The 27995-nt window shown below is 45.9% G+C and overlaps 1 protein-coding gene across 3 annotated transcripts; it reads left to right on the forward strand.

Moving 5' to 3' along the window:
* The first annotated feature begins 23 nt into the window (after positions 1-23).
* Positions 24-27993, forward strand: LOC137590439 (sodium/potassium/calcium exchanger 2-like). 3 transcript variants are annotated; one of them, XM_068308064.1, is made up of 10 exons: positions 24-97; positions 949-2017; positions 12737-12845; positions 14601-14615; positions 19553-19651; positions 20883-20965; positions 23834-23968; positions 24072-24161; positions 24397-24563; positions 24814-27993. In XM_068308064.1, exons 2-10 carry the CDS (start codon positions 1139-1141, stop codon positions 25061-25063), a joined length of 1827 nt encoding a protein of 608 aa, XP_068164165.1. In that variant the 5' UTR covers positions 24-97; positions 949-1138; the 3' UTR covers positions 25064-27993. The 3 variants fall into 3 exon arrangements, with proteins under 3 accessions (XP_068164165.1, XP_068164167.1, XP_068164166.1); XM_068308065.1 differs by lacking the exon at positions 24-97 and adding an exon at positions 218-337; XM_068308066.1 differs by lacking the exon at positions 14601-14615.
* Positions 27994-27995: the final 2 nt, after the last annotated feature.

Genomic DNA, 27995 nt, shown 5'->3' on the forward strand with positions numbered 1-27995 from the left:
AGAGACCGGTCACATTTTGCTCAATGACACCAAGCAGAGAGGAATTTCCTCCGTTCAACCTGATGATGAGACGCGCGGCTGTTTTCCACCGCTGAAGGTAAGGCGCGCCGCCGCCGCCCGCCCGCCGCCCGCCGCCGCCTCTGCCGCCTCTGCCGCCTCTGCCGCCGCGCGTCATGCGCTCCCCGACACCGGGACTTAAGCCGGTTTCGGTCGAGGCGTTCCGCCGCGCGGTGACACCGCGTAAAGGGCGAAGGCGTCACTGAAGGGCAGACGTGGAGGAATAGTTGATCGCCTCTCAGAACGAGCCGGATCATCCTGTGTGAAAGGCGGCATCCGGGTAGGAGAAAGTCAAACAGGACGGGATGCGTTCCGTTCTGCTTCTTCTTTTTTTTTTTTTTCTTTTTTTTAAATGCACCTGAGCGGAAACGTTCTCATTAATTGCGGGGCGCCACGTCCGTTAAACACCGGCCTGTTCGCACCGCGCACGAATTAAATCTCGATTTGAAAAACGTGTGGAAGTTGTTGTCACGGCTCCACCTCTCCTTCCGTGGAATCTGTTGGTGTAAGTTTTCCTCCCCTTTCCCGCTCCATCTTACGGATGCGGAGTGTTGGCCGTGGGCTATTTAAAGTCGCTGAATACGTAATAGGACGCATCTAATGTGAACCCACTCAGGAATATTTACCCCCGCTGACGATTTCACTCTAATGAGACCGAACTAAAGATGCCCAAACTTAAGATGCCCGCCCATGTGAGACGGGAGGTTGTAGAAATCCACACATTCCTTGAATCAGGAATTTAAAAGATGACCTTATAATTGGGAATTGAGATTTCTGAGTGGGTTCAACCTGTGGGTTGGATTTAAATGACAAGAACGGAAGTCAACCTCACTCCAGACCTCTGTCCAAAGTCTTTTCCTTCATTCCTGTTTTCCTCTTCCTTCTTTCCAGGCTAATATGAGGACATCATATGGAAGACCAGACCCTGGAAAGCAGCTGCCATCTTTTCAACTCGCTTGAAACCGAAGACAACATGATGCACCGTCTCCGGTAAACCCCCCCCCCCAACCCCAGCTCTCTTCCCCCCTTCCCCTCTACCCAACTAGCCTTTAAGAGTGAGGACGCCTCAAGCTGCAGAGACATGGGTTCAGATCAACCCCGCATGGATTCGAGGCCCATGTTGGGTGCCACCGGCCAGCGGCGGGGCCACCGATGCCTGCGGAGAAAGCTGAGGCCCGTGCGGATCCTGGGATTCGTCGTCAGCCTGGTGGCCGTAAGTGCCATCTCCTTCAGTGCCTTGACTTGGAGCTCCGGGGGTCTTCCCCAGGACGGTCTACGCCAATCGGCCCCACACAGGACTCTGCTCTTCACGCCGCCCCTGAAGGACCCCAACGTGTCAGTTGATATGCCGGTAGCCATGAAATCCACAGCGCACCAAAACGATAGCCAGGGGGAGTACCCCCAAGACCTCTTCTCCCTCCAGGAGAGGCGTCAAGGAGCCGTGGTCCTCCACATGTTCGGCATGATCTACATGTTCATCGCCTTAGCCATAGTCTGCGACGAGTTCTTCGTCCCGGCACTGACAGTCATCACCGAGAAACTGGCCATTTCGGATGACGTCGCCGGCGCCACCTTCATGGCGGCAGGCGGCTCTGCCCCGGAGCTCTTCACCTCCATCATCGGCGTCTTCATCTCGCACAGCAATGTGGGCATAGGGACAATCGTGGGCTCGGCCGTCTTCAACATCCTCTTCGTGATCGGGATGTGCGCCATCTTCTCTAAGGAGATCCTGAACCTGACGTGGTGGCCGTTGTTCCGAGACGTCTCCTTCTACATCCTGGATCTGATCCTGCTCATCATCTTTTTCCTGGATAACCTAATCTCCATGTGGGAAAGCGTTACGCTGCTCTCGGGCTACGCCGCCTACGTGATCTTCATGAAGTGCAACAGCAAAGTCGAGGGCTTCGTGAAAGACTGCATGAACAAGAACCAAGTGGTGGAAGTGGAAGTGCAGCCCAAGGTGAGTTGGTTTCTTGATCTGTGGTTCTTCCACCTCTCTTCACTACCATCTCAAGTGAAAATAGATCTTACAGGACTTGTAAGCCCTCTGGAAGTTGTACTAGGTGTGCAGGAATACATCTTTAGGATATTTCAATGACCTTCAGGGTCACATTGACACAGTCTTCCTACACATCTTCCCGACTTTAAGGAAAACACTAGAAACCCATCGACTGTTAAACACGGAGTGCTTTCGATGCTGGCGTTCACTATTCCACAGTGGGATTAATAAAACAGAGTCAAATGTGTAATTCTGGGCTAAGCTCTACAAATTGTGTCCCGGTCCGATAAGCAAATCCCTTGGAAAATCTCAGGAGCAATTTTTTCTTTTCCCAGTTAGATTTGCCGCATAATTATTGTATTTAAATAGTTATCTGAAGTGGTCGTCATAGATGCCCCAACGGGAGCGTGGAATGTTTTACTTTTAGCTCAATAGACAGAAACGTATAAATCAATGCGCTCGAGCACCCAATCCCTCAATGACACTTGAGGGCAAAAGGCACTGCGCTGCAATTCGATAGCAGTGTACAGATTATCTGGCCGGATTTAGATTTCTTTTGCTACATGAAATGGAAATGAAATTGTCGAGCAAACTGTGTCGTAAAACCTTTAATTAAATCTGGATTTATCCTCAGCACGTGAAAGACATTCAAGCGGCGGCTCGCTCGAGGAAGACCAACGTCCTTGACCGCAGTCCCGACACTGATGACTCTTAAAAGTTATCGCTTCCTGCACCTCACATTGCTGCTTTGTGTGCAAGAAAAATGAGGGAAGTCTAAGTCTGAAGGCCAGGAAGGACTCTGGTCACCTTGAGCCACAATGCATTGTGGGTACTCGTGTGTGTCTGATGAGAAAACAACTTTTTACTAGTGGAAGCACCGCGAGAGACAAATGAGTCCGTCAAAGCCCATCGTCACGTCTTCAAGGCGATGCCTCGACTACATCTAGAACCCCCCCCTCTCTTCTTAGCCCCTACAAACTCAAGATATGAGTTCACGTCTTTTGTTTTGCAATTTTGCAGGCGTGTGCGTGTTCGTTTCGCTTCATACATGACTAAAGGAGGCTAAAATGGCCGAATGAGGATGAAAACAAATTAAATGTGAAACACTTCTATAAACCGATGGAGGCTTTGTGTCTTCACTGCTGTGAGCCGACAGCAGGTATTCGAGGGTTTTTTTCCCCATCATATCTGACCTACAAGGCATCCTTAATCCCACATATATTAATGTTCCGGTGCGTTGTGCCACAAGGCCAATGCAATGTCATTTGTTGCCATGCATTTAAGCTAAACACTTGATTAAAATGGGCTTTCCTGAGATTAGTTCCGGCATTATGATATTAGAATGCCGACACCGTCGCCGATGCAAAGTTTGATTACGTGGGGGAAAGGTGGTCACCGCCGTTTGTGCCGCACTCTCGAGTTTCTTCAGTTTATTCACATGAAAATAGACGTCTTTGGTTTCCTTGTTGCTTTTCCGTCGTCATCGTAGGAGTGTGACTTTATCAAGCCCAATGTCAGACTTCAGATTATTTAAAGCCAGTGTTTTATGATGGCTGAGCAGTTGGCCTCATCCCATGTAATCTGCCGTCATCTCTATATCCTATTAACGCAAACATGCATTTCAGTTGACAGAAGCCGGTCAGCATATAAGTATGTAAGAAAAACCTCGGAGATGCTCAGTGACAAAGATTTAAATCAGCATTAGCACAGGTTCTTGGCTGCTTGGGGACACCGTAGACAAATGATCTCTGTTCCTGGCCAGTATTTAGTTTTCTGTTAGCTCTTATGTGGTTCTCACCAATGAAATTAGCCGCTAATTTAGCCACTATGTTCTCCATTTTGTAAATTTTCTATTTTGAATTGGAAATTTCTGTTTCCATTAAGGAATCCATTATATTCCTTGTGCTTGTGTTGTCAAACGGATAAAAAAAGGTGGTAACCATGGTACGCAAGGTAGCCCAATGCTAACGCTGGGTGACTCAGGTTTGTTAGATTGTATTTTCACACGACTCGCAGCTGAGCGTTCAATAGGGGTAGCCATGCCGGCGTTGGGTGCTGAGCAGGTACCTCACAGTTGTTGTTTTTTGGGAAGGTTTTTGTAAAGACCTGCCTGCAGCTGGAAACAATGCTGCCAGCACAGAGAGAGCGAGACGGACAATAAAGTCATGCCTCATAAAGCCAAGACAATGGGATGAAAGACATCAGGGGGACTGTCGAGCTGGATGACAATTGCCTGCTCGTTTGTCACTGTTCAATCCCCCTTTTCACACACATTCATTTATTCCGCCGCTGAAGCCAAAAGTAGAGCTGGAAATCCTCGTGTCATTTTAATAAACTGATGTTATCCCGCGTCAGTTGATCCCAGCGCTTCATACGTGATTTCGTCTGCTAGCCTTTGACCTGAGCAGATGTTGAAAGGATATATTTACCTATCAGCTCTGGCCTGATTGGTGCCTAATGCCTTTGTTTACCTAATGAGGGCTTAGTCGCTGGTTAATCTCAGTTCGGGCGCTGTAACTGTCAGATTTCCAGCTGTCGTACTACCTGTTACGAGACACGACCTTGCACACTGACTTCATAGGATAGGTCTACACAAACAGGTGGCCCGCCTACTAACTATGATGGTTAATTTTGTGCACACATTTACCTCATATCTGCTGTGGGGTCAAGTCTCAGATCTTTGGCCTGTTAGCTATGAGGTTTTGTATGTCAGAGATTATGTCATGTTACTTTATTTCTACCCTTCATTGCTGCACGTTCTCTCATAGTTAAGCTTCTTAGTCTGGTGGCAGAATCGGAGGTCAGCAAGTCTTTTCCCTGCATCATCCGGAAGCGTCCCGCTCCCACTCACTTGATAAATCTTTATTGCACAGACCTCAGAGACGTGGTTCAAGGTCACAACAAAGCCGGGAGCTCCTATGTTTCTGGATGAGGTGGTGCAAGAAGTAAGAGGGCAAATGTCAACCATTCCACATCGTCTCCGCTCCAGCCATTTCTTTCGCCGGAGGAGCAACAGATCCTTTTGTCGAGCCGGCTCTGCATGGTGATGCCAATGGACCGCCGAGGCAATCGCTCGTCCAACCCTTTACTTTTTCTGTCTGTGATAAACTAAAACGACAGACCAGTCATTCCTGCATTTTAACAACCGTGCATTTCTTTCTTGGTCATTTAGGTCTCACATAAAACAAAAAGTTTGGTTCGTAACCGCATGGACATGTTTCATTATATCCACATCCCCCTGCCCTCTCCTCAGGATTGCCTCCCCCAGACCGGACCTGGCTTATCTTGTTATCTTGTGGCCTCTCTCTCTCATTGTTTGGATGATGGACTGACTGGCTGCTTCTGAAAACACTAGCTAGCAGATCCGATTAGCCAGCACTATGTGTGCTGTGTTGTTTTTTTTTTATGGAAGGCAGGAGTAACGAGCCTCCATCTGCTTGTTAAGACCGTGGCGACACACCAGAAGCCAGAGTTTGTAGAAATGCTAATGAATCAGTTTAATTCTAACAACACGTGTCTGCTTAATGTCGGATTATACTAGTTCATTTGGAAAATAAACGATGAATGATAGGAAGTCTTTGAGCGACAAAAGACGGGAGTGGAGTAGATCATGCTTCGAGTCTTCATATTAGAGGCTTGGAATCAATGTTTGACAAGCTGGGCTGTACTGAGGCAGATGTTGGTTCTGCTGAGACGCAAGGTGCGACCTCTGATGCATTACCGAGCTATAAATAGCATCATGGAGGCGAGATCTCCCATCAGGATGCGCTTCAGAGATCAGTTACACGGCAGGCATGTGCAAGGAGTAAAGCGCGTTTCATCCCTGTGCTGCCGGACAGTCAGACTCCAGGTGACTCCGTTCATTACCTCCATCCCGGTGAAGCCAGCTGTAGCCGTGGGCAACCTGTTGACGTCTACGATTGGCCTTTGTTTCCAGACTGTTGTTGTTTGTAGGCCTAGAGGTGAAACTGCATGAGTTTTATGTTTAAAACCAAAGTTTTAAAAAGAGGGATGGGTTGGAAAAACCAAATGGAGGCTCTAGACAACGAATGTCCGACTTGTAAAAAAAGAAAAAGAGTCCAGATTATCAAGAACTGGGCTATCTTGACTTGTCGTGTCAAGGTCTTGTACCCATTTGGTTCTGCGCTGGTAGGAACCAAATCCTTCTGGTGTTTGAGCTCAGCCCGTCCTTTATCGACTGATGGGAGGGTTCCGACCAAATCCGAGCCATCCAATCAAAGCATACTCTGTTATAGTCGCAGTTCCTCGCTAGAGCCCTGCTTTTTTCCCCGTCTGATTTGATTGCAGTCCGTGTTAATAATATTCCTCATTTGCATCACGGGTGCTGAGGGATGCTTTTTATATGTCGTCCTCAATCGGTTAAAGCACTGTTTGCCCCCCCATTTGGTGTCCTTATCGGAGTGAACAGCGGCTCCTCTCTGCCTCCACCGTGTTGTTAATGGTTTAGGTCACCCTGTCACTTATTATAGTGTCCGTCTCATTATCACAAGCACAATGCGGTCTGATTTAAAAATAAGTAAAACACAGAGACTCATTATTTTTGCCATTAAAAGATCATTACACATGCAAAGGAGAGCCATTGTGATTGGATCCTCTTCAGATGCGCGTCTACTAACAGCAGGAAATGTGTACTTTACCTCTGATGCTTGTGGCTCCCAAGCTAATAAATTAATCCTTGGCATATTGTAGTGTTTGCATCGATCGTTCAGCGCGTGTAACGACACCACAGATAGACTTTTAATGGGTTTCATTTGGGCGGAAAGCCATAAATAGCATGTTAACATGCTATTTATAGCGTGATAGCTGTATTAGCTGCAAGGAGCTACTTTGGACAAGTTGTTCCAAGCCAGTCCAAGGCGGAGAAGGGCGGGTCGTTGCGTTGTGCATGAAAGGACTCATTAAGGGTATGCCCTCTTTTGCCATTGAGGCTCATGTGTTCCCGTATTTAACAACCGCCGCAAAGAAATTCTGGAAAACGTGAAATTGGAGATGTTTTTATCCTGTGTTTCAAAGAGAGAGCCTGAAGGTGAAACGTCGAGGCTCGCAAGAAACTGAAAGCCGTATTGATCCGGGGCTATTTCTGAGCGCGGGCTTGAATTACCTAATGCAACTGCGTCGTGAAAGCATCATGCGAAGGGCAGCGAGATCCCGATCTCATGGCTGTATGAAAGGAAACAGAGCGAGATGGAAGTCATGTATGTGGCTGGAGGCGGCTGATGACGCCTTCCATAGGGGGGGTTTCTTTTTCATACCATCCACATCACGCGTTAAGCTTCAGCAGCTGAACACTACATCAGCTCCGACAGTTGCCTTTTTGCGTAATACCTGTTTTTTTGGTTGTTTTTTGTTCCGTAAAATCGCGTCGGTGAGAAAACACCAACAGATCTCATTTTTTACAGGAAGACCCGACGCCGCACGGATAATCACAGGGAATTTGAAACTAAATTTAGGAGAGTAAACTCTTGAAATGGAAGTGATTGCAATCAGCCTCTAATGAGCTCATTAGGAAACGCTTTTGGCCTCGGCGAATCTGCCGAAAGCCTCTCCTACTCTGTTCCCGTTCAAGAGGGTCGCCACTCGTGTCGATCACAGATGAATGATGCGCCAGGCCGCCCATCACCCCACCCCCTCACCCCGCCCTCTCTCAGAGCACGCCAAGGTGACCTTTCAGGGCTGTATCAGCATATTGGCCATCTGTGCTACTGTGAATGAGGCTGGCGTGGCTTCCAGGCCTCCACAAACCTGCATCTGAATGCTTCCACCTGCACTTCCCCTCCAAAATAAGAGTCTTCTTTTGATGCTTTTTGCATCTGATGGGGGGTGAGGATGAAGATAGTTCTCAGCAACTGCAAAATACAACATTTGGTCTTGTCCAGGGAAATTAAGAGAGGTTTTAATGCATGGAACGATATAGTTGTAAGCTGATTTCAAAGAAGGAATGGGGTTCTGGTTGAATTTGTTCTTTTTCCAGAGCCTCATCGTTTTTTATAAGACCGGTTAAAACGGATCGGTCGAGCTTCACTCTAAATTTCAAACACATCCAGGCTGGGCTTCTGGGCCATTTAGTCCTTTTAATGCATACGCTCCCCTTGTTCCATTTGTATTGACAGAGAAATTAGCTGTTCAGACATCCCATGCTGCAGCACTTACCGGCATGCATCGCGCATTCGCTTTGACAGCAGTCAAAACTGGGCCCCGCTTGGAGAATGAGAATGTTTATTCACCTTCAACTTCCTGTCATTTTAAGGGACATTCCTGTGCGATGATGAGTAATGACCGTCGCAGCATCCAGGTGAACTTAAACCGGCAGAGCGCCGTGTTTGGTTTCACTTTACGCTATCTTTCCTCTTCTGCTGGCTCCGATATTGTGCATAATGCATATACTGGTAAGTTATACCAGCGTGACTCAGCCATAATGCATTCATGTTGGAATACATCACATGTGGATGGCAGAATAAACAAGGATCCACTAAGCTGAGCACCAGAAATGGACGGGGCAGGTCAGAACCAACGGTATCTGCTGCAGTGGAAATAAAGCAGCATGTATATGGACTGAAATAAACTGTTGGGAGTCCGATTAGCCCGTTGTTGTTTCGCGTATCCGCGGATCAAAACCAGCTCTGATCTGACAGGAACAACAAACTAGAGATTTAATCAGGTCTGCAGGAGACAAGACATTAGCATATTTCCTCAAGTAAAAACTTACAGGCGACAAAATGCCGACTATTCCCTGAATGAAAGCCTACGTTTGAATTTTGCACGCCGAAGACCACGGGAGACTGCAAACCCCTAACGACGCCATGTGTCGCACGACAGCAAACGTTTCACAACAAAAGCCCTGCTAAGAAATGAAGCATTTTTATCATCTGAGAGTGCTTTTATTTTGAAACATAGCGTAAATGTAGGCTTTTGTGTAAATAAGGAGCTGAAGAAATGAAATCTATCGCATTTTAATTTGGGTTTCTGATTTGTCGCCATCAAACGGGAGAACTGACAGGGAGATCGTGTCCCGTCCTCCCCCCTCATCAAAGTCAGCATGGCGTGATGCATTTGTATAATGACAAAGCAATTTTTGCTCTCTCCCTATTTTTCTCCCAAAGGCCTGACTCTGATTGGTTCGTGGGAGGGGGAGGCGGGGGGATAAGAGAAAGCAATTTTGACTTAGTCCTAGTGAGCATTGCCTTGTGGGAAATCAGCGTTGTGGCAGATCCTGTAATTAGTTCTGCTTGTTAGAAAAATGAAGGGGTTACTAATTAGCGAGTGGATGGCTTCTTGACTTGTTGTGCGTCTTTTCCCTCCTTTTTCTCGAAGATCATCATTATCGTCTCGCGTCAGCTTTAAAAGCTAGGTGCTAGCTTTACCGAGCTAATTTACCGCCGTTTTCAAAAAAAGCTAAATCGTCAGCTTGTGCTTGTCATTGTTTTCTTACATTAAAATATGTTTCAAGTTTTTTCGTTATTTTATATAATTGTAGTTTTAATAAAGCCAGTTCATAGTAAAATAAAAATATTCTGGAAATGCTGATTTATGCGTAAAACTAAGCAAGGCTAAAAAGGAAATTAAATGGGAAGGACATGGACTGATGCGTTATAAAATGTAAGCTGATTGCTTGGCATATCTAGGATACATTAAGTAATATTTTAAGATTTCTCAGGATCAAACACGGCTATGACGGATTTAATCAAACGCCGCCATTCGCCAAAATAGAACGCGAATCACAAAAGAGCTTATTCTCGTGTATAATTTGGCTCGGCTGTTGGAGTATAAAGGGAAGGCAAATCAAACTCATCCAGAAAAAGACTCTTTTTATGCTCTTTCGTACCCACAATCCACCACTGCTGTTCAAAAGTCAGGGCATCTGGTTTAGATTCCTGAATCAGATTTTTTTTTTTTTTTTTTGCATGTATTTCTACGTGACGTCACGCTCCTCTTCCGTAATCCCCTGTAACTCCGTGTTACACGCATGTGGCTGAAGAAGGGGAATTTATCTCCCACAGCTGATCCGCTTCCAGGAACGCATCCCGATGTGACGTTACATAAGGAGCGGAAGCCAGAGCCGCCGGTATTAGAGAACACACGAACTCCAGAGAACATGCTAATCTCCTGACATGATTATTAGTCATAATATTTAACGCCGGTTTAATGAGCACACCCGGAGTGTAATCTGCATTTGTCGCATTCACCTGCACTCCTCTAACCCTCCTGCTTTGCCTTTGAGGAGGGCGATAGGGAGAAAAATAGAATAATTATACCTTAAGTGTGCAGGAATTACCCTGAAGATATGACACCAGGGGGGGAAATGAGGTTATAGTTGAATTGCTCCGTGGAAAATCTTCGGATTAGCTCTGCTTCTTTTCTTCTTTCTGCATATGTTAAATCTCAGCTTCCTGATTTCCGCAATTATTCTGTAGGCAAACCTAATATATGTTAAATTATGAGCTGTTAGAGAGGAACACAGGCACACAGTGGGCACCGGTGTCCTTCATGTGTGGATTTGTGTTTTCTCGCTCAGAAAATGCGACTTTTATTTGATTTACTCTGTTCTTACTTTTACTTACAATCAACAAAAGGCTCCATAAATGCTCATTTATATATTTATATTCAAAAATCTGTTGGGCGAGATCAAACTTCACTATTATCTGCTGCTGGTTTGGCATTGTGCGCTTTATCAACACTGCTCCTCCACATTTCACATTTACACATTTGTGTGTAGGCTGCGAAACGAAGTCTTGATATGCTAAGATCTGAACAAAAGGATCGTGTTTGTTCCCTCGCGGTTACAAACGGAGACCCCCCCCCCCTCCCCTGTTGCCGGACAAATGTTCCTTCGCATACAAACACACAAACACACGCAGTTCAGTCAGGCTTTTGTTTCAAAAATAGACGTTTTACAGTAGTGCACATGCCAAACGCGCCTGCTGAGAATGATAGCAGGGAAACGAGTGAGTGTTCAGGACTGGAGTCAGTTCGGCAGGAACCGGGCCAAACCTGCTCTCAAAGGCGAAGTTATCGTACTGAGTCTGGCGACACAGAACGCAAAGTTTCAGAGGTTAAAATGCTTTGTTCACTCAAAGGAACGGGATACAAATGGTTGGAATAGATGGTTTGACATGCAAATTAAACATTTCGGGGATTAAAAGTTGCAATTTTCCACTTCCCCAAGTAGAGTTCCCACTTCAATAACTGGCAGGTCAAGATTTCACTCAAAGAATTGATGCATTTTTCTATTAAAAGAAAAGTTTTGCATTCAAATAGCACCTAGCTCGACATAGCTTAGCATACATACTTGATGCAGTGAGAAACTACGTATATCCAGCTCTGTCTACGGAAGCGCAAACTTTAAAACTAGCTTGTATTTTCTTTAAGGTAAATATAAAACTGCGGAAATATTTTTAACGTGTGGTTGGTGAACTCAGACAAAGATTAAAAAACACACATTTACCATTTATTAACTTTGGTCAAAACCTTTCGGGCTGTTTCTGCTCACTTCTACCCTTGATGCTAACGCTAAGCTACCTGTTTGTGGCGGGAAACTGTCCCTCAAGTCTCATCCGGTCGCGTCAGAGTCTTCTCGTCAATGTAACGTCTCTCTGTGTCATCTTCTCATCCCGTCTCTGTTGTGTCCGGCATGCTTCACATGTATGTGTTGTTTCTCTTTCTCTCTCTCTCTTCCCGCCCCCCCCCCCACCCGGTTATACTTCCTCCTTCTCTCTGTGTTGGATGAGAAGGTGAGCCCCGGGGTGCCGGAGGATGACAGCAAGTTGTCGGTAGGTCCTGCCTGATTGACACTCCTCTTGTCTTCCTGGGTGTTTGTCTCTGTTTCTGTGTAGGTGTGTTAGTGTAACTTGTGTTTCTCCCTCCGTACCTTGAAAAAGACGTACGGCGTTATCTCCAACCCTCAGCCTCTCCTGTTTGCAGCAAGAACTTCGGCATACTTTTGAAGCCACTTTGAGCTATGCCTCATACACGTTGTGCAAGAAGAATGGTAACCAAAGAAGGAGCTTGGAGTTATTGTGCACTCCTTGTTTTACTGTATACGTCCAAACGACACTCCAAGAAGTACGTAGACGCTGTCCAGATTGCAAAAGAAGAAGACAAAACAGAAGAGCAGAAGGAAAATCTCCAGGGTCGCGCCGAAGGAGCCAAATCTTATGCAAGCCCTGCCGGTCTACTTGCCTCCCTTTCCTCCCATATGGGCCTGCGAATTGGGACCTGACACCTCTTCTGCCTACGCATCACCTGATGGCAGCCAAAGGGGGATGAGGCGTGGGACACGCTACAAACCGCTACCACTATCAACGATGCCCGATTTCCCAAAGTTCTACTTCACCTGCCGGAGCGACCTCGGCCAGGGCGCCGCCTGAACCTCCAGGGGCTGATGGTTTTTTTTAGAAGTTGCGTCTCTTTACGGGAGGTTTATCAGGTTCTGCTTATAGGTTTTATGCAAAAAACAGGATTAGGGAACCATATTCCAAACAGCCAGGATTAGAAACGGCTTCAGTAAAGTGCTTAAAATTGATATGTTGAGTACAAGCGGCATATAAGAACCGCTCATTGGAAGGCAAATCTGTTTTTTGCTGCTAAGAGACATGTCCTAGATAAAAAGCACTATCCCGGGCAGCAGGATTTTTGACTCACATGTTGTTTCTTCCATCTCAGGCCAGGCCTCGGCTTCAGAGGGGGGGTAGTTCCGCCTCCCTGCACAACAGCTTGATGAGGAATAGCATCTTCCAGCTGATGATTCACACATTGGACCCTTTAAGTGAAGGTAAGACATTCAAACTACGCAGATACCCCACGTGACGCACCGCTGTGATACCCTTTTCTTTGGCCTTAATGTATGGTGAAAATGATGCCGCTGTTGCGTCGAGGGCGGCCGAGGTGGAAGATCATTACCCTGTAATCCAAGATGAAAGCTTAGCCTAGCGTAGCCAAAGCAAAGTGTAAAACTGCAGCGTCAGAGCTCAGTTTAGGGGATGGGTTTGTTAACGCACCGGAGTTGGTGCAGCGTCATCCTATTCTCAGCCCGCCCCAAAAAGAAAAATTGTAATTAATCGGGCTCAAACAAACAACAGGGTTTCGTAGAAGTGGTTGAGGAATTAGCAGCGTTAGCATGGTGAGCTTCAGTGAAAGGCGTTAGCATCTCCTTAAAGAAATTATACTAACATAGAGACTAATTAAGCGAAGCTGTTTATGAGCTTTAAACAATGGAACATTGCATCTTCTGGATGCCTGTGGTGACATCAGAAGACTTTTGCGCCGCCGCCGCGGTGTGGGCAGGGAGGTGTTTCAGCTTTCTCAGAAATGTCTGTGCATTCCTTGAAAACTGAACCTGGAATGAGTCAGCTCAGGAAAGATTAATAAGCAGCGCTGCGGCGGACCTTATAGTGTCCATTAGCATCCATCAGCCCGCTGCCGTACACGGAATCCAAGACGTCCCGTCTCAGAGTGTATTAATCTTTCCATCTCCGTGATTAAAATGTAAATCGCTGCCGGCTGGGGGACACGGCGGTCGTCTTCAGGGTATCGAACATGAGAGGATATTTTTATTGTTTGCTTTAAGACTAGATCAGATGTTCGCTGTCATCCCATCAGAGGAGATTTGTGATATATTGGATTGACTTGTATCATTGATTATTGTTTTGCTGATGCTAGGAGCTTGACGTCCCAAACGCGATGATAAAAGCATCCCGTCTCTCCTCTGCTGGCTCAAACTGTCAGGAAATATTTCCTGTGAAGCATCGTTCAAATTCGAGGCCAAATATGATGTCATAGTTGGCTTAGCACCTCCTCCAGGGAGGAGACACTGCTCACACACACACACACACACACACTGGGGCAAAGAACAGGTAAACCCAAGTCACACCCACCTCTGGAAAGGGGCGTGGCTAGCCCAAAGTCATTCGGGCACACAGACAATCTATGACCAGAAAGCTGAAACGGAGGGGTGGGATAAAGGTATCCCATAATGATTAGGGTAAGGGGCATAAATAAAATTGTTAATAAAAATGGAATTTTGGATCTTTAAAGGACCAAATCAGCATTTTTTGGAAATAAATGTGTTTTCTTGCTGAGAGCTAGAAAGAAGGTTAATCCCAATCTCATATGCATCTTGCAAACACAAAGATAGCACCACATGGTGCCCGGTATAGCTTAGCTCAGCCAAAATTAGCTTATCTTAGCTAGGACCAACATGGTAAATTGTTGGAGAAAGCAGATTTTAGCCTTCTGTGTTTGAGCATATTTAGATATTACGTAATGCTAGCTGTTTCCTTATGATTACCATTCCCTCGCTAAGCTCAGCTAAGCTAAGCTACCCCTAGTGTTGCATTTAGCGCACAGACAGGAAGATGTTATCAATCTTCAAACGTAACTCTCAGCAGGAATGGGGTCAGTCGCCCTTCCCTTGACGTTGGTTGCTTGGCGGAACCATCCGATGAGTCGATGTTGGGGTTTGACGCAAAAATGTCACCTGGATTTATCTGTTCTCCTTCTCTGTCTCTTTCTTCTACTGTCCCTTCAGAATTTGCTGACTCTGGTGAGTTACTATTCTAATTCCTGTACCCTCCCCAGAAAAAAAAAAACAATCCTTTTTGTTCCCATCAGCATTTCCGACAGCCTGGAGGCAACCGTCTTCCCCAACATGTGTACATTTCCCGAGCGCCGCTGTACCTGTATTCAGTTCTGTATGTCCATTCGTTGCAAGTACATCATTCTCTCCTGTGGATGTTTCCTCCCTGCATTTCTCCGCATCCTCCCAAATCCTCCCTCTCCTCTTACAACCTCCTTTTACTACTAGCTTCTTACGATTCCTCTCTGGCGGAAGCCCAAAAGGGGCATTTTGTTTGTTCCTGTTTGTGTTGTCCTTGGAAGCAAATGGAATGGAATGGTGTGTCGGGTCTTGATGGAGGAAAGTTTTCTCCGATGGAGCGACTAATGGCAAACAAAAAAAAGTTTTCATTTATATTTGCAATTATCTGTTTCCACCAAAGTATTATTGATTTCAAGACTGACGTGCGCCAGTAGATTTTTGTTCAGCATCCAAAAATGGCCGCTGTCTTTATCCCGATGCCCTCCTTCAGTTTAATAATAGACTTTTGATCCTGCATGGCTTTCTCTTATTGCCCAGAATACCCTTTATATTCCGGGACAGTAAATTCCAGCACCAAGTCTTTTTCATCTGTGTTGAGGTACAAACAATATCACCAAGGAGTGGCACGAAATATTGAACTCCAATAAGAGTTGGGGAGGGAAGAGGCTCTCAACACACCTTCCCGGGCAGTACTCAGGATTCAGGCGGCGTCCATGCCTTCGCCTCGAGCCCTTCAATATGATTTATCACCCCGAGATCTGGACTCTGGCGCACACCCGTACCTGGCCTTGACCTCGACGAGGACGAAAGTGGTCGGATCATATATACGTTCCCTTCCGACGCCGCTCTAAATATCCCGACCGCCAAGTTCAACCGATGCTTTCCTGCAGATCATTATCTCTCTCCGATAGATTAGAGAGATCGCTCACGGTGACGACACAGCCTTGGGTGTATTCGATGATGTGAGGCCATTTTTTTATTGAGTAGACGTGCCGGCGAAGTCCTCCACGAGCCGAGCATAGACGCGGCAAGGTCATTCGGGTAATCCTTGATGGGACTCTCCCGTATTGGCGCATGCTTGCAGAATAAACAGGACGTGGACAGGACAGTTCTCAAAAATGGGTGAAGACGTAATCAACCCCAAATAGGATGGAAAGAATAAGAAAACGAGGGAAGACAGAAAGGGAGTTTGCTATACGGAGACTCTCCGTTGTTCGAAAACCCTTTTTGTTTCACAGGCAGATCCATTCATAGAGGCACCCCCCCCACGCCCCACCGCCTTGAGCCACATTGATCACATGGTTCAATAAAGCACTCACCGTTACTGACCTCTCGCCCCTCCTGGGACGGAAATGCATTTTCCATTTATCCATATACATTATATTGATTTTCTGCTGTAGGTCTGTCTCTTTTGGTGTGAATATAACATCATTCTTTTATGTTTATGACCAGTAAGTTTCGTAAAATCATGAGGTCATTTGTCAAATCAGAAAAACAGGTAAATGTAGACTTAGCTTAGCCTTTCTTAGTCCAGCCTCAAGGCTGGACAAAAAGGCCTTTGAACTTTTACACCTGTACAATTAGGACTTCACATTTAATTATTTTAAATGTGATGAAAACCTCCATTGTTTCTGAACTGTGTCCAGAACCGCTAATTTTGTTTTGACAGATAGTTGCAACTCCAGTATGTTATGTAAAACTGTGCATCCAACCAACACACACACACACACACACACACACACACACAAATGCACGCACACACGCTTTACAAAAGAATCGATGTTAAAAGCCTTTTGATTTTTGCAGACTGAATTTCCCAGACACTCCAACCCCCAGCCGCACACATACACACACACACACACACACACACACACACACTCATCAGAGGTGTAGAGGTCACACACCAAGGACAAGAGGGCCCCCGGCCAACTGCGACACGCCTCCCACCCGCGGCGCAGCCTGTGATTGCTCCGCGAGTTAATTGCTCTTGGAGCCACGCCGGTTTTGGGGGCGTGTCCAACGGCGGTGGCGCACTTCAGTCTGAAACGACCCAATCTGTGTCCGTGTGGGACGGTGGCGCGAGTCCAGGGGGGCAGGAACCTCCACAGGATCAGTTGTGATGTCTTTGGGTTGTCTTTTCTGGGTTCACATGCGACACGCGTGTACGCCGCAACAAGGCAGTTTACACTATTTCAATTTCATAAAACTTTATTAAACCACAAAAACAATTAAGTTAAAAGTTAAATTGAGTTTCGTGTACATTACTCATTGTGATGATCTTTATAGTACATTAAGTGGTGGAAGAGGGTGAACAGGAAGTGGTAGCTCCGCCGATCACAGGGGTATAGATACGAAACGTTAGCGTAGCGCCCTGGCTAATTGATCACACAGATGCGCCGGCCGTTTGTTTACCGTTGTAGCCGAGGACCGCCACAGCGAGGGAATGCAATTAATTTGTCTGGGATTCACTGTGGGAAATAAAATGTCGAGTCACGGAGCCGGCGCAGAGGAGAGGAGGACTCATTTCGTTGCATGTTGACCCAGTAGATTCTCCTCTTTTGTTCCGTTACTGTTTGTTTTGTCAATATAATTTAATCTTCATTATCTGTTGACCGCCACCCGCCAGGCCGTCGGAGCGACCGACCGTCATACATCCATCGCTGCTTCATTTTTTGCACTTATGCAGTGATTTCTGGAGAATTCCTGTTTTTGCCTGTGAGAATGTTTCCAGCTTGTTCTGCCATGTTCACCTTCTTCCTTTTCTCTGTGTCGTTGCCTTACCCTTGTCTTTTGCTGTGACGTTGTAGAGCTTGGGACTTATGGGAAACTAAAATATTATCACTCAATGACTGAGGAAGGTAAGCCAGAATGTTTTCACTCGATTCCTTGAGTTCTGTCATCCTCGTTTTTTGTTCTTCTCCATCCTACGAATCCACCTTTTGTTTGCTTGAGACACATTTTTGCTCAATATCCGCTTTTAAGTTCGGCAACTTCTCCAAGATTTCACAGACGTAAGTGCAAATCATGGTAGCCGTGCCATTTTTCTTATTTACTTTAATTCAGATTTTTATTTTTGGCATATTTTTATTTCACCCCATAATATATATCTAAAAATATTGTGTGTTAACACGTATCATGTTTCTACTCTCCTTCTATTGTTATATTTTGCTCATATCTTGCCTCAGATCTTTTTTCTTTGACACATATTTTTTACATTTTTTTTGGCCTTTTTAATGCATTTTTGCGTTGATGAGAACGACTTCATCCGTTCCTCAGAGCTCAGTCAGAGACATACGTTGTTGAGCTCATCAAACGGAGTGAGTCATCCACCCGGCGGTTGTGTAATGGGCAAAATTGAGCGCCCGTGTGACGGCTGCAAGGGTAGCAGGGGCTACACTTTAAGTCTCATCTCTATGCAATTTTAATGTTTCTGACCATGTTTGTGTCTTTCTCTTTTTGTTCGCACCACTAACACGGAAAGAAAACTTGAATTTTAAAGCTTTTTTTTTATTTTTTTTATCAGGGTTTATTTTGTGTGTGTGTGTGTGTGTGCGTGTGTGTGTGTGTGTGCGTGTGTGTGTGTGTGTGTGTGTGTGTGTGTGTGTCTGTGCACACACTTAAAGCTAAAGCATAATGAAATTTTGAAACACATCCCACAAATAAAAGCTCCAATGCCTGCAAAAGTTTGATCGGCTAAGTCTTTTGCTAAGCTAAGCAAAAGAGCTAAGCTAACGAGCTTCCATTGACGTTAATGTAAACTTTAATCAAATGGACGACTAGCTAATCGAGGCTGCATGAGATTATCATAAATCATCATGATATGTCACAAAGCATGCACACACACACTAGCGTGCACACACCGCTGACGGTACATGGCGAGCGACGTCAAGGCCAAGGCGTGTGTGAATGTGTGAGCGTTCCTTTGTGTGTGTGACGGCAGAGGGGCGGGGAGGAGGGTACGGCGTGAAAGAGCGATTTGCCAGAGACAGATGAGTGAGACCAGGGGGACTGATGGGAAAAATGTAGAGTGAGATGGAGGAGGTGGGCGGAGGACCGGCGGTGACTCGGGATGGTTAATGATTTTGCCGAAAGGTCACAGACGGTGTTCCTGCGGTCGGTTGGCGCGAGCATCAGTGCGTCACTCTGTCAAGCGCCGACAGATCAGCCTCCTAAAAATGAAAGTGGAAAAAAAAAAATCCTAGATTGCAATGATCGGATTGGGAGAAGGCGGGGCCAAAACGCACAGGAAGTTATCGAGATTAGACGTGACGCAAAAAGACGGATAATCACAAATCTGCAAAACCATCGACGATTATAACCAAAAGTTCGGTTTATCTGTAATTTTCTTTTTCGGGAGCGTCGTCGGAAGTCCTCTTTCAACGAGCTGATGGTCAGAGTTGAGCGTTGTTGCGTGAGCCGTTCTTTTGTAAGGTCGCGGCTTATGTAAACCGCAAGGTCATGCCTTGCGGTCGACTGCGTCACGGCAGCATTACAGAATCAATAGCTGGTAGTGATCATTCCTCATGCGCACAGCAGGAGGTACTTAAAAACAAACTACTCAACATATTAGACCTCAAACTCATTAATGTTTTATTTCTTTATGCTTTTGGTGCTTTTATTTTGGAGATCTGACCTCCTAAGGGTAAGAGATTCCCTCGCCTTTATCCATCGAGGACTCTGCAGCATCATCAGCACCTGATATGCTACATTATGTCGACTCTTGATGTTGTTTGAGCGGAAGGACGGTGTCAAGACACCTCCTTTTGAAATGCAACCCATCCGGGGTCAAAGGGTGGCTGAGGGTGGACGACCAAGGCTTTGTGGATGCTGCAGAATCCAGCTCTCTGTCCTGATGCTCACCTTTCGTGACGATTCTTTTGCAGGTAAATTTCGAGAGAAGGCGTCCATCCTTCACAAGATCGCTAAAAAGAAATGCCAAGTGGAGGACAGCGAGAAGGCCAACGGGGTCGCGAGTCGTGCAGGTAAAGGCAAAGATGTCATAGTCCCAACATTCAACGTCCCTACTCTCAGTCCTATACTCTTGGCGTTCCTCTTCTCTCTCTTCCTACGGGCACACTTTCCTCCTCTCCTTCTTCGACCAACAGTAGTCCAATTTCCATCGTAGGTCCACACTGTAGGTCAACAGCACCGATGGCGGTCGTTGTTAACCCGCGCCTCAACCGATCCGTTATGGAAGTTGTAGGTTTGATTCGCATGTTTGATTTGGCAAAAGTTTTACGTCGGATGCCCTTCCTGACACAACCCTCTGTAATTGTCCGGGCTTGGGACCGGCACAATAAGACACTGGCTTGTGCCCTCTTGCGGCTACATTAGGCAAAGACAAAGATGGATGCTCACATTTCTGCACGCTAACATGTAACGCTAACAGCAGCAGTCAGTTAGCATTTCCTTGCATCGAGAGAAAGATCGTAGCTGACCCCAAAAAATTTGAATCTGTTATAACTGTTAAAATAGTTTTTTTTGTCATTATATATGGAATTAGCAGGCATTTCTATGCTAAAGCAAGCTATCGTAGCATCAGATCTTCCCGTTTCATTGCGAGTGAGGTATCGATGAGCTCATCTCTCTCTCAGCATGAAAGCCCATAAGATCATTTAATAAAATGTCAAACTATACTTTAGATTAAATCCGGGCTGATTAATGACAAATATCGGCTCGCAGTTGCTAAAAATTAATGGACAGACATCACCCGGCTTAATATTCCTGATATCAGTCATCAGGATTACCCGTTGAAACGGCTAATGAGCATCCATCCGATGTTAAACAAGCATGACATTATCCAGAACTGCCAAATTGATTGCGAGTGTTGTCTTCAAGCAGTATTTAAATCAATCACAGTCGCTGCCAAGTGTAATTCATGTTTGCGTTTCACTTCAAAGAGCGCCGGACCGGAGAATAAACAGCAGGCCGGAGGAAGCGGCCTTTCATGGGAACGTCGCGGTCGAGGCCGCGGAATCAAAGCGAGTCGTAGACGCTTATCAGCAAGTCCAAATTATGCTAACAGCGTAGCATTAACATATTACCACCTGGATCAAAACACACGATCGCTAGTGTTTGCAGCATGATTTGGTCCCACGTGTCATAAATTCCATCTTTGATATCTTTGTTAGCATTTTAAGATATTTGGCTAAACTTTGCGTCTGTTTGAGGTTTTTAGAGCTAAATTTTTATTGCTTCTCAAACTTCCTGCAGAAAAGAACCTCCCAAACAGCTCCAGCGTGGAGGTGGAGGTGACCCCACCCATGAACGGCACTGCAGGACAAGAAGGCGACGCTGTAAGTAGAAACATTCATTCTTTCCCCCTTGGTTTAACCAACTGTGTCGCCACGGCAACAAAACCAAGAGGCTGATGTAGAAGTTAGACGCATTTCTGTATATTTTACGCCTCTCATTTGTTTCTGCGTTCCACCTTGAGTGTGATTGATCCAAAGGTTGCGCCGACAACGACACAGGTCACTACCACTGGTAATTTCCCAGCATGCACTTGGGCAGGTTCCTCCATCTTTAGCCAGACCTGCCAAAGACCTGCATCCTCCCACTGGGTCCTGTAATCACATTGCTCACTAACCTGCTGCTCCTCGCCGCCGGGTGCTCAAAATGAACACACACACACACACACACACACACACACACACACACACACACACACACACACACACACACACACACACACACACACACACTGTCCTTGATGAAGGGCCAGTCACAGACCGAGACACAGTTCTGGATTTGTACTCTTGAACTCGCGTTCCTTCAGATGGTTCATGAAACAATCAATACGTGATAATACTTTAATAATAGGAGCAACAAGGACATCCTTATTCACCACTTGGGGCAGAAACACAACAGAAGAAGTTTGTCTCCCGCAGCTAATTACCTCAGAAATGCAAAAATGTCCAGATTTGTTGTGCTTTCCATTTCAGCCCAGCAGGGGGTTGTTTTGGTTTCAAATCTCAGGTCTGCATCCGCGTTTCTTTCTGGAGGCCTTAAACGTCTCCCTGAGGCTCGGCTCTGTCTTTCTCTTTTCAGCTGATCTTGTATTCAAAGGTTAATTAGCAAATAAAGCGTCATGTGAGCGTGCACCGCATCCAAAGGAAAACAGATGCCGCAGCACTGGGATGAGGTAGTGTCGTCTATAAATGTGCGGAAGCTTATAGGAGACTCTCAGAATAGACAAGAAATTGCTGAAGATGAACTCCGATTCGCAACGCGACGATCCGCGCATCGATCCGTCTCGCGGCACCGAGTTGTTTTCAGATTGATCCCTTGCTTTTGGGTCAATAATGGTCTTCGCTGATGGAACTATCAGCGCCGTGCTGGAGCTGGAAATATTTTCTGTTCAAGACCTGATGCATGGGATCTCACTTTTTAATGATGATTTACTGCCTATGGCTGCCCCCCCCCATCCCTGCCCCCCCCCTCCAAATAGCTCCCTTGACGTCAGACAACACCAGAGGCCCATAGTACTAATTGCTTCGCTCCCCCTTTCTGAGGTTGAAACCCTCGAGAGTTGGGCCAACGGAACCGATCCCAAAAATAGCAGGAAGGAAAGGCTTTATTTTAAATGAGAGTCATATCATATAAAAATAGTGAACCGGCAACTCTTTCTACTTTTGTAATGCTTGGATAAATTTCATACCTAAATGAAAATCATTATCCTCTCAGGTTATTCTGAGACGCAATACTCTGTTATTCTAAAGTAGTTCGTCTCACGATACCTTCCCTTACGATGACGATGCCGCTGATCGGTTCATAAAAGGGACGCATCAGGATGCAGCCTCGCAGCAATTCCAAAAGTAGAAGCGTCGCCTCACACCTGGAGCCGGCCCACACGTTTCCCTCCGGGATAAAAAAACAAAACAAAACGGTAAATGTCACACCTCCCCTCGCAGCTCTTTGGTCCCTGGTAAAAAGTCAGTGCCTTTAAGCTCGGAGTTTGGCAGCGTTGCCAACTGAGGCACCGCAGGGCAGGAAAGACCCCCAAAGGGGCTGGCATTTTGAGACTATCTCAGAGACGGGAGCGCCGGCTCTGTGGGGTACATCAGCGGTAGAGGATAGTAAAGCCAATCATAAATATCGAAGCAATTGAGCCGTTTGACTTGGTGTCAGCTAGGAATACTCCCACCCTTGCTGGGAAGGGTAACCCACCATTTCTGACTAAAAGCAGCATACTGGGGCTGCAACCGATCCCTGTAAAGCACCGGGTTTCTGGTTTCAGGTCCTTGGAGTCGGCTACAATGCAGCCATCTGGATATGGAGAGGAGGAGAAATCATAAGTGATGTGAGCGCTGCCTTTTGTTTGGCGGCTCTGATTACCAAGGTTACCAGGCGATGTTGAGCAGCGGTAGCTGTCACAGCAGGATAAGCTCCATATGATTCATGATTTGAGCTGAATCCAGCTTTGAGGATTTTTGCTTTCCTCTCTGGGCATGCCTGACTGCCGAGACTTAAACATTTTCCTTGATGCAATTAATACTTACTGAACATAATCTGCCAACAGCGTTGGTCCTGCTGCACATATTTTCTCCCAGTCTATTTAGTCGACTCTGTTTTTTGCAGCATGTAGGGTTTTTTTTTATTTACCGTGCTCTCAAAAAAAAAAAGGCAAGAGGTAAATTCAAGGTCATCCTTGTGTTCTGCTTGGCTCCACATGTTTGGACCTGTCATCAGGTCCCAGAGGTTCAGTCGCGTCCCGTTTAATTGGCTACATATCTACCCGAGATGTCTTCCCACTCTCAGAAGGACATGTTGTACCATTAAATCTGCTTTTTAATAAAGAAGGAACGTTATTGGTGTAGATGAAAAGATCATTTGGTCGTCTATAGTGTGGGGACAGCGTATTGGATACCGATCAGCAGGGAAGTGTCAGTCTTTGGTGCGTTCAGATCCCAGGGGTCGGCCCGTAATCAGGGAGAGCCCTTCAGGCTCTGGCTTAAGGTCACCAGAACGCCGTGCAGACTTTTCATTTCCCCCCACTCTGCTTCTGTTGCAAGAATTCCCTCCACCTCTCCGGGTAGTTGCTTCGGACAGGTGTATCCCAATCAGACAAGTTAGCTTCCTGCGGGACGAGCTTCCAAAATGAATGATTGTTTTTCAGCCTTTACCTCCTTCACGTTGTTCTTTTCTTTGTTGTCTCCTCCCAGGCTGAGGATGAAGAGGAGGAGGACCAGCCCCTGAGCCTGTCTTGGCCAGAGTCGACCCGCAAGCGACTCACCTACCTCTTAATCATACCCATCGTCCTCCCGCTGTGGCTAACGCTGCCCGACGTCAGGAAAGCGGTGCGTGAAACAAAGTCTACCCTCTTCAGTCTCCATTATATTTAGAAATATGTTCGTGAAGTTCACAATTCAATCTCTCTCTCTCTTCTTTGTCGTCTTGCAGTCGTCGAAGAAGTTCTTCCCCATCACGTTCCTGGGTGCCATCTGCTGGATTGCCTGCTTCTCCTACCTGATGGTCTGGTGGGCTCACCAGGTACAGTTCCCAGAGACATTCTCATTCTCCTTGACGGGACACTGTAAGATCCTCAAAGATGAGATGCATCCACCCGTTCCCATCCTCCAGATTGAAAATTAATTAATAAATGACATCTTTCTGGCTAGAGCGAGAGTTTTGTCGTCTCCTGGGCATCTCAAGGAAATTAAAAATAGCCGGAACAAAAGATTAAGATTTATTTACCCTTAAGCCTCCTTTCCTTTTTTTCTTGCAGGTTGGAGAGACCATTGGGATTACAGAGGAGATTATGGGCCTGACCATATTAGCAGCTGGAACCTCCATCCCTGACCTCATCACCAGCGTTATTGTGGCACGCAAGGGGCTGGGTGATATGGCCGTGTCCAGCTCCGTGGGCTCCAACATCTTCGACATAACTGTTGGGTACGCTTAAATAAATTATTGATATTGACTCAAATTTCAGAATGCGGTCGATTGACGAAAGAGAGACAAGTTAGTAGCAGGATATCAACAGGAAGTACTTCCTCACCACATTAAAATGTCTCAGAAACATGCTTACTTTTTTGTGTGTCATCGTAGTATAAGTTGCTAATGTCTGTTAGCTCTTCTTATTGCATACCAATGATTCCATGGCAACGCCTCTAGAGAAACACATGTGCTCGTGTATTTGCAGACTGCCGTTCCCATGGCTCATGTGGTCCTTCTTCAACAATCTGCAAGCGGTGCAAGTCAGCTCCAACGGCCTGTTCTGCGCCATCGTGCTCCTCTTCCTCATGCTCCTCTTCGTCATCATCTCCATTGCCGCCTGCAAGTGGCGCATGAGCAAGCTGCTTGGCTTCATCATGTTCATGCTGTACTTTGTCTTCCTGGTGGTCAGCGTCATGCTGGAGGACAAGGTCCTGTCCTGTCCGGTGTCCGTCTGAAGACCTTCAAGGGACCCTGCCTTGTCTACCTTGTCGCTACCGCAACACCAACCGCCGCCGACACCACCATCCCTCTTCTCTGCCATCGCTCACACCTGACCCTTGTGACCCTTCACCCCAGGAATTAGAGAATACTGAGGAGGGCAAGAGAATGATAGTTTTTCATGAATAATGTGGTGCAGGTAAGGGTTACTCCAACAAGGGCACAAGACATTAGCTTGGCTGTTTTGGCGTTGGTTTAACCTGAGTGGATTTTATTTAATAGTAGAATTAATTGTCAGGTGAATAAGGGTTATGGTGCGCTGGCCAAACGTGCGTGACTTTAGAGTCTCTGAAGAACCTGGATTCAAGACTACAGTTGGTAAGTTGAAGAGAAACAGCTTCTCTTCCTGGAAAGAGGAAGTGTCAGACTGTACGGATGAAGGTTTAGTTCCCAACTTGTTTCCTCCCTGGTGGTACTGAGCGAGGTGACTCTCCTGTGGGCTTTGGACCTGAGCAACAAGGGAGGAAACACTCTTGCTGGGTCGGTGAACTCCTATTTATTTCTTATGCGCTCAGTCCAAGTGACGAGTTCAAGCTTCCCCTCTTGCCCACCGGATTTTTCACCATTGAATATCTTCTCAGAGGATTCTTCTTCTTTTCACTTTAATGAAATACGTAGACGTAGCATTAGGCGTACTGTAGCAGTATTAGCTCACATGGAGTCATCTCGAAAGTCCCCTTTTCGCCTTTTTCCACTGGATGACTCATTCTGATTGTACAGAACCTTTCATGCTTCACGCGCAACGACCAACAGAGGCCAGAAGACAAGTCTGAACCGGACTTCAACCTCTCAAACTATGTGCTAGCCTTCGATATCTTTCACTGGTTGGAAAAAATAAGGCTCATTGAATTTCCCTGGTAAAAATACAACCTTCAGAAAGAACTTAACCGCGTTTAAGAGTCACGGTTGGTTTAGTTTAGTCAACGTGTAGCGCAAAACTCACAGGCTCAACTCACCGGTTAGAACTTATCTAAGGAGTCAACTGCATGTAAAGACAATTTGGAGGTGAGTATTAACACCAACAAACATTAAAGAAGTATGAATACATACTACTTCAAACATGTCTCCAGATCATGCAAACCGCCGCTCAGTCTCCATGTAGAAAATGTCGACATGTGCGATCAACGATATCTATCGAACTTGTGCAATTTCTTTTCTAATCGAAGGTGCTTTTGTGTGCATGTGTGCATTTGAATCCACCACATGATGACCATCCCTTCTATTATCTACGACTAGAGGTTAGACTAACAGTATTTTGCAGCTACCTGCGAAGAAATATACAAAAATCCGTGGTTTAGACCGGATGTAGAAGTTGTAAACATATTCTCTCTTTAAGCTATAGAATGTAGGAATCACAGATTTAAGAGCAATATGCAGTGTGTGTTGTCGTCCCCCCCCCCATGCGTCTGTCCTCCTGCCGACTTTCCTGTCAGACGCCGAGAACCCCGCAAAAAAAAAAAAAAAAAGCGGGAAACTCATTTCTCGGCGGGCCCTTCCCTTTGAAAGCTGGCGACGGAACGCCCGCCTTTACCTCAACGCAGCCACTGTACAGCAGCTTAGTAGGAATTAACTGTAAAATAGTAGTAAATAGATTATCTGAATGTGTGAGAAACAATGCATGCAAAGAATTTATGGGCTGGTTACCCACTGACTGTACAGCTGAGCGTAGACCAATTATGTATGTCCACTTTTATGCATCTATTCTGAAACACCAGAGAAATTATTGGTTTTAAAATCAGACTTCTTCTTTTTTTTCCCCCCGCAAAAACCAAAACAACTTTTATCTTCTTTATTTTTAATCAAATGACAAAAGGTTGGCGGCAGCCCTGGGTTGTCATGGTATTACTAAGCAAAAAAAAAAAAAAATTAAACACATGCATTTATTTTTTAGAATATGCCTCAGTTCTGTTGTTAACATGTGTGTTGAGGTTCTGGATAGAAGATGAAGGGATTTTAAAATTAGACCACAGCGGGATTCGGCGCTGACGCCTCATTTCCTGACGTAACGCGAGGAAAAGAAACGATCCGTGCGTCATCCAAACGTACGTGTTAAACCAATGTGTGCTCTCCTGGAGAATAATTTTCTTTTTCGACTTCCATCACCGAGTGAGTCGACAGCGTCTACGATGACTCATGTTCCCTCTGAGCGACCGTGACCACGCCCCACCTCCGGTTCCCCTACGCGCCACTCTTTTAAAGAACAGTTTGACATTTTTAAGAAATTTATCAATTTATTTTTCTTGCTTTCTTGCCAAGAGTTAAATAGGAATATGACTGCCCCATCTGTTTGATTAATACGCAGCAAAAACCACTTCCTGGTTAGCCTAGCTTTGTATAAAAACGGTAAACTAGCTAGTCCTGGATTGGTCCAAAGGTAACCAACCGGCCTACAAACACCTCTAAAGCCTTGTTGTGTGTGTGTGTGTGTGTGTGTGTGTGTGTGTGTGTGAGTGTATAGCACCAAGATAAGCTAATAGTTATCTTGCGATTGCTTCATATTTACCATACAGACGTTAAAACGGCATCAATCTTCTCTGCTAACTCTCAGCAAGTAAGCCAAGTAGCATATCCTCCAAACTGTCTCCCGTCTACGGGTGAGGAGGTAACATTTTCTACCATTTAGGTCACATGCAACTCCCCCCCCCCTCCCCCATCTCTCTGAATTTCGTTACTTTTGCGCTAAAACAAGAGGAAGAGTCTTGAAAGGCAAACGGGTTTAGCGCGCGAGCCGGACATCGGCCGCGATTCAACAGGGTACGCGATGGTGAAATTTGACCACGAACGAACCTTCTTGCACTGTAAATGTTTTATTTTCTTGGTGTTGATGTAAGATTTATTTAAGATGTACATATATACAGATACAAATGACCCATATAATCTATATGTGTA

The sequence above is a fragment of the Antennarius striatus genome, chromosome 23 (genome assembly GCF_040054535.1).
Source record: "Antennarius striatus isolate MH-2024 chromosome 23, ASM4005453v1, whole genome shotgun sequence".
Lineage (NCBI taxonomy): Eukaryota > Metazoa > Chordata > Actinopteri > Lophiiformes > Antennariidae > Antennarius > Antennarius striatus.

Excerpts from the sequence above, each read along its gene's own strand:
- LOC137590439 (XM_068308064.1), top strand. The coding sequence starts at position 1,139 with ATGGGTTCAGATCAACCCCGCATGGATTCGAGGCCCATGTTGGGTGCC. Across the intron at positions 20,966-23,833 it reads CAGGACAAGAAGGCGACGCT|GCTGAGGATGAAGAGGAGGA; the intron begins GTAAGTAGAAAC and ends GTCTCCTCCCAG. Across the intron at positions 24,564-24,813 it reads ATCTTCGACATAACTGTTGG|ACTGCCGTTCCCATGGCTCA; the intron begins GTACGCTTAAAT and ends GTGTATTTGCAG.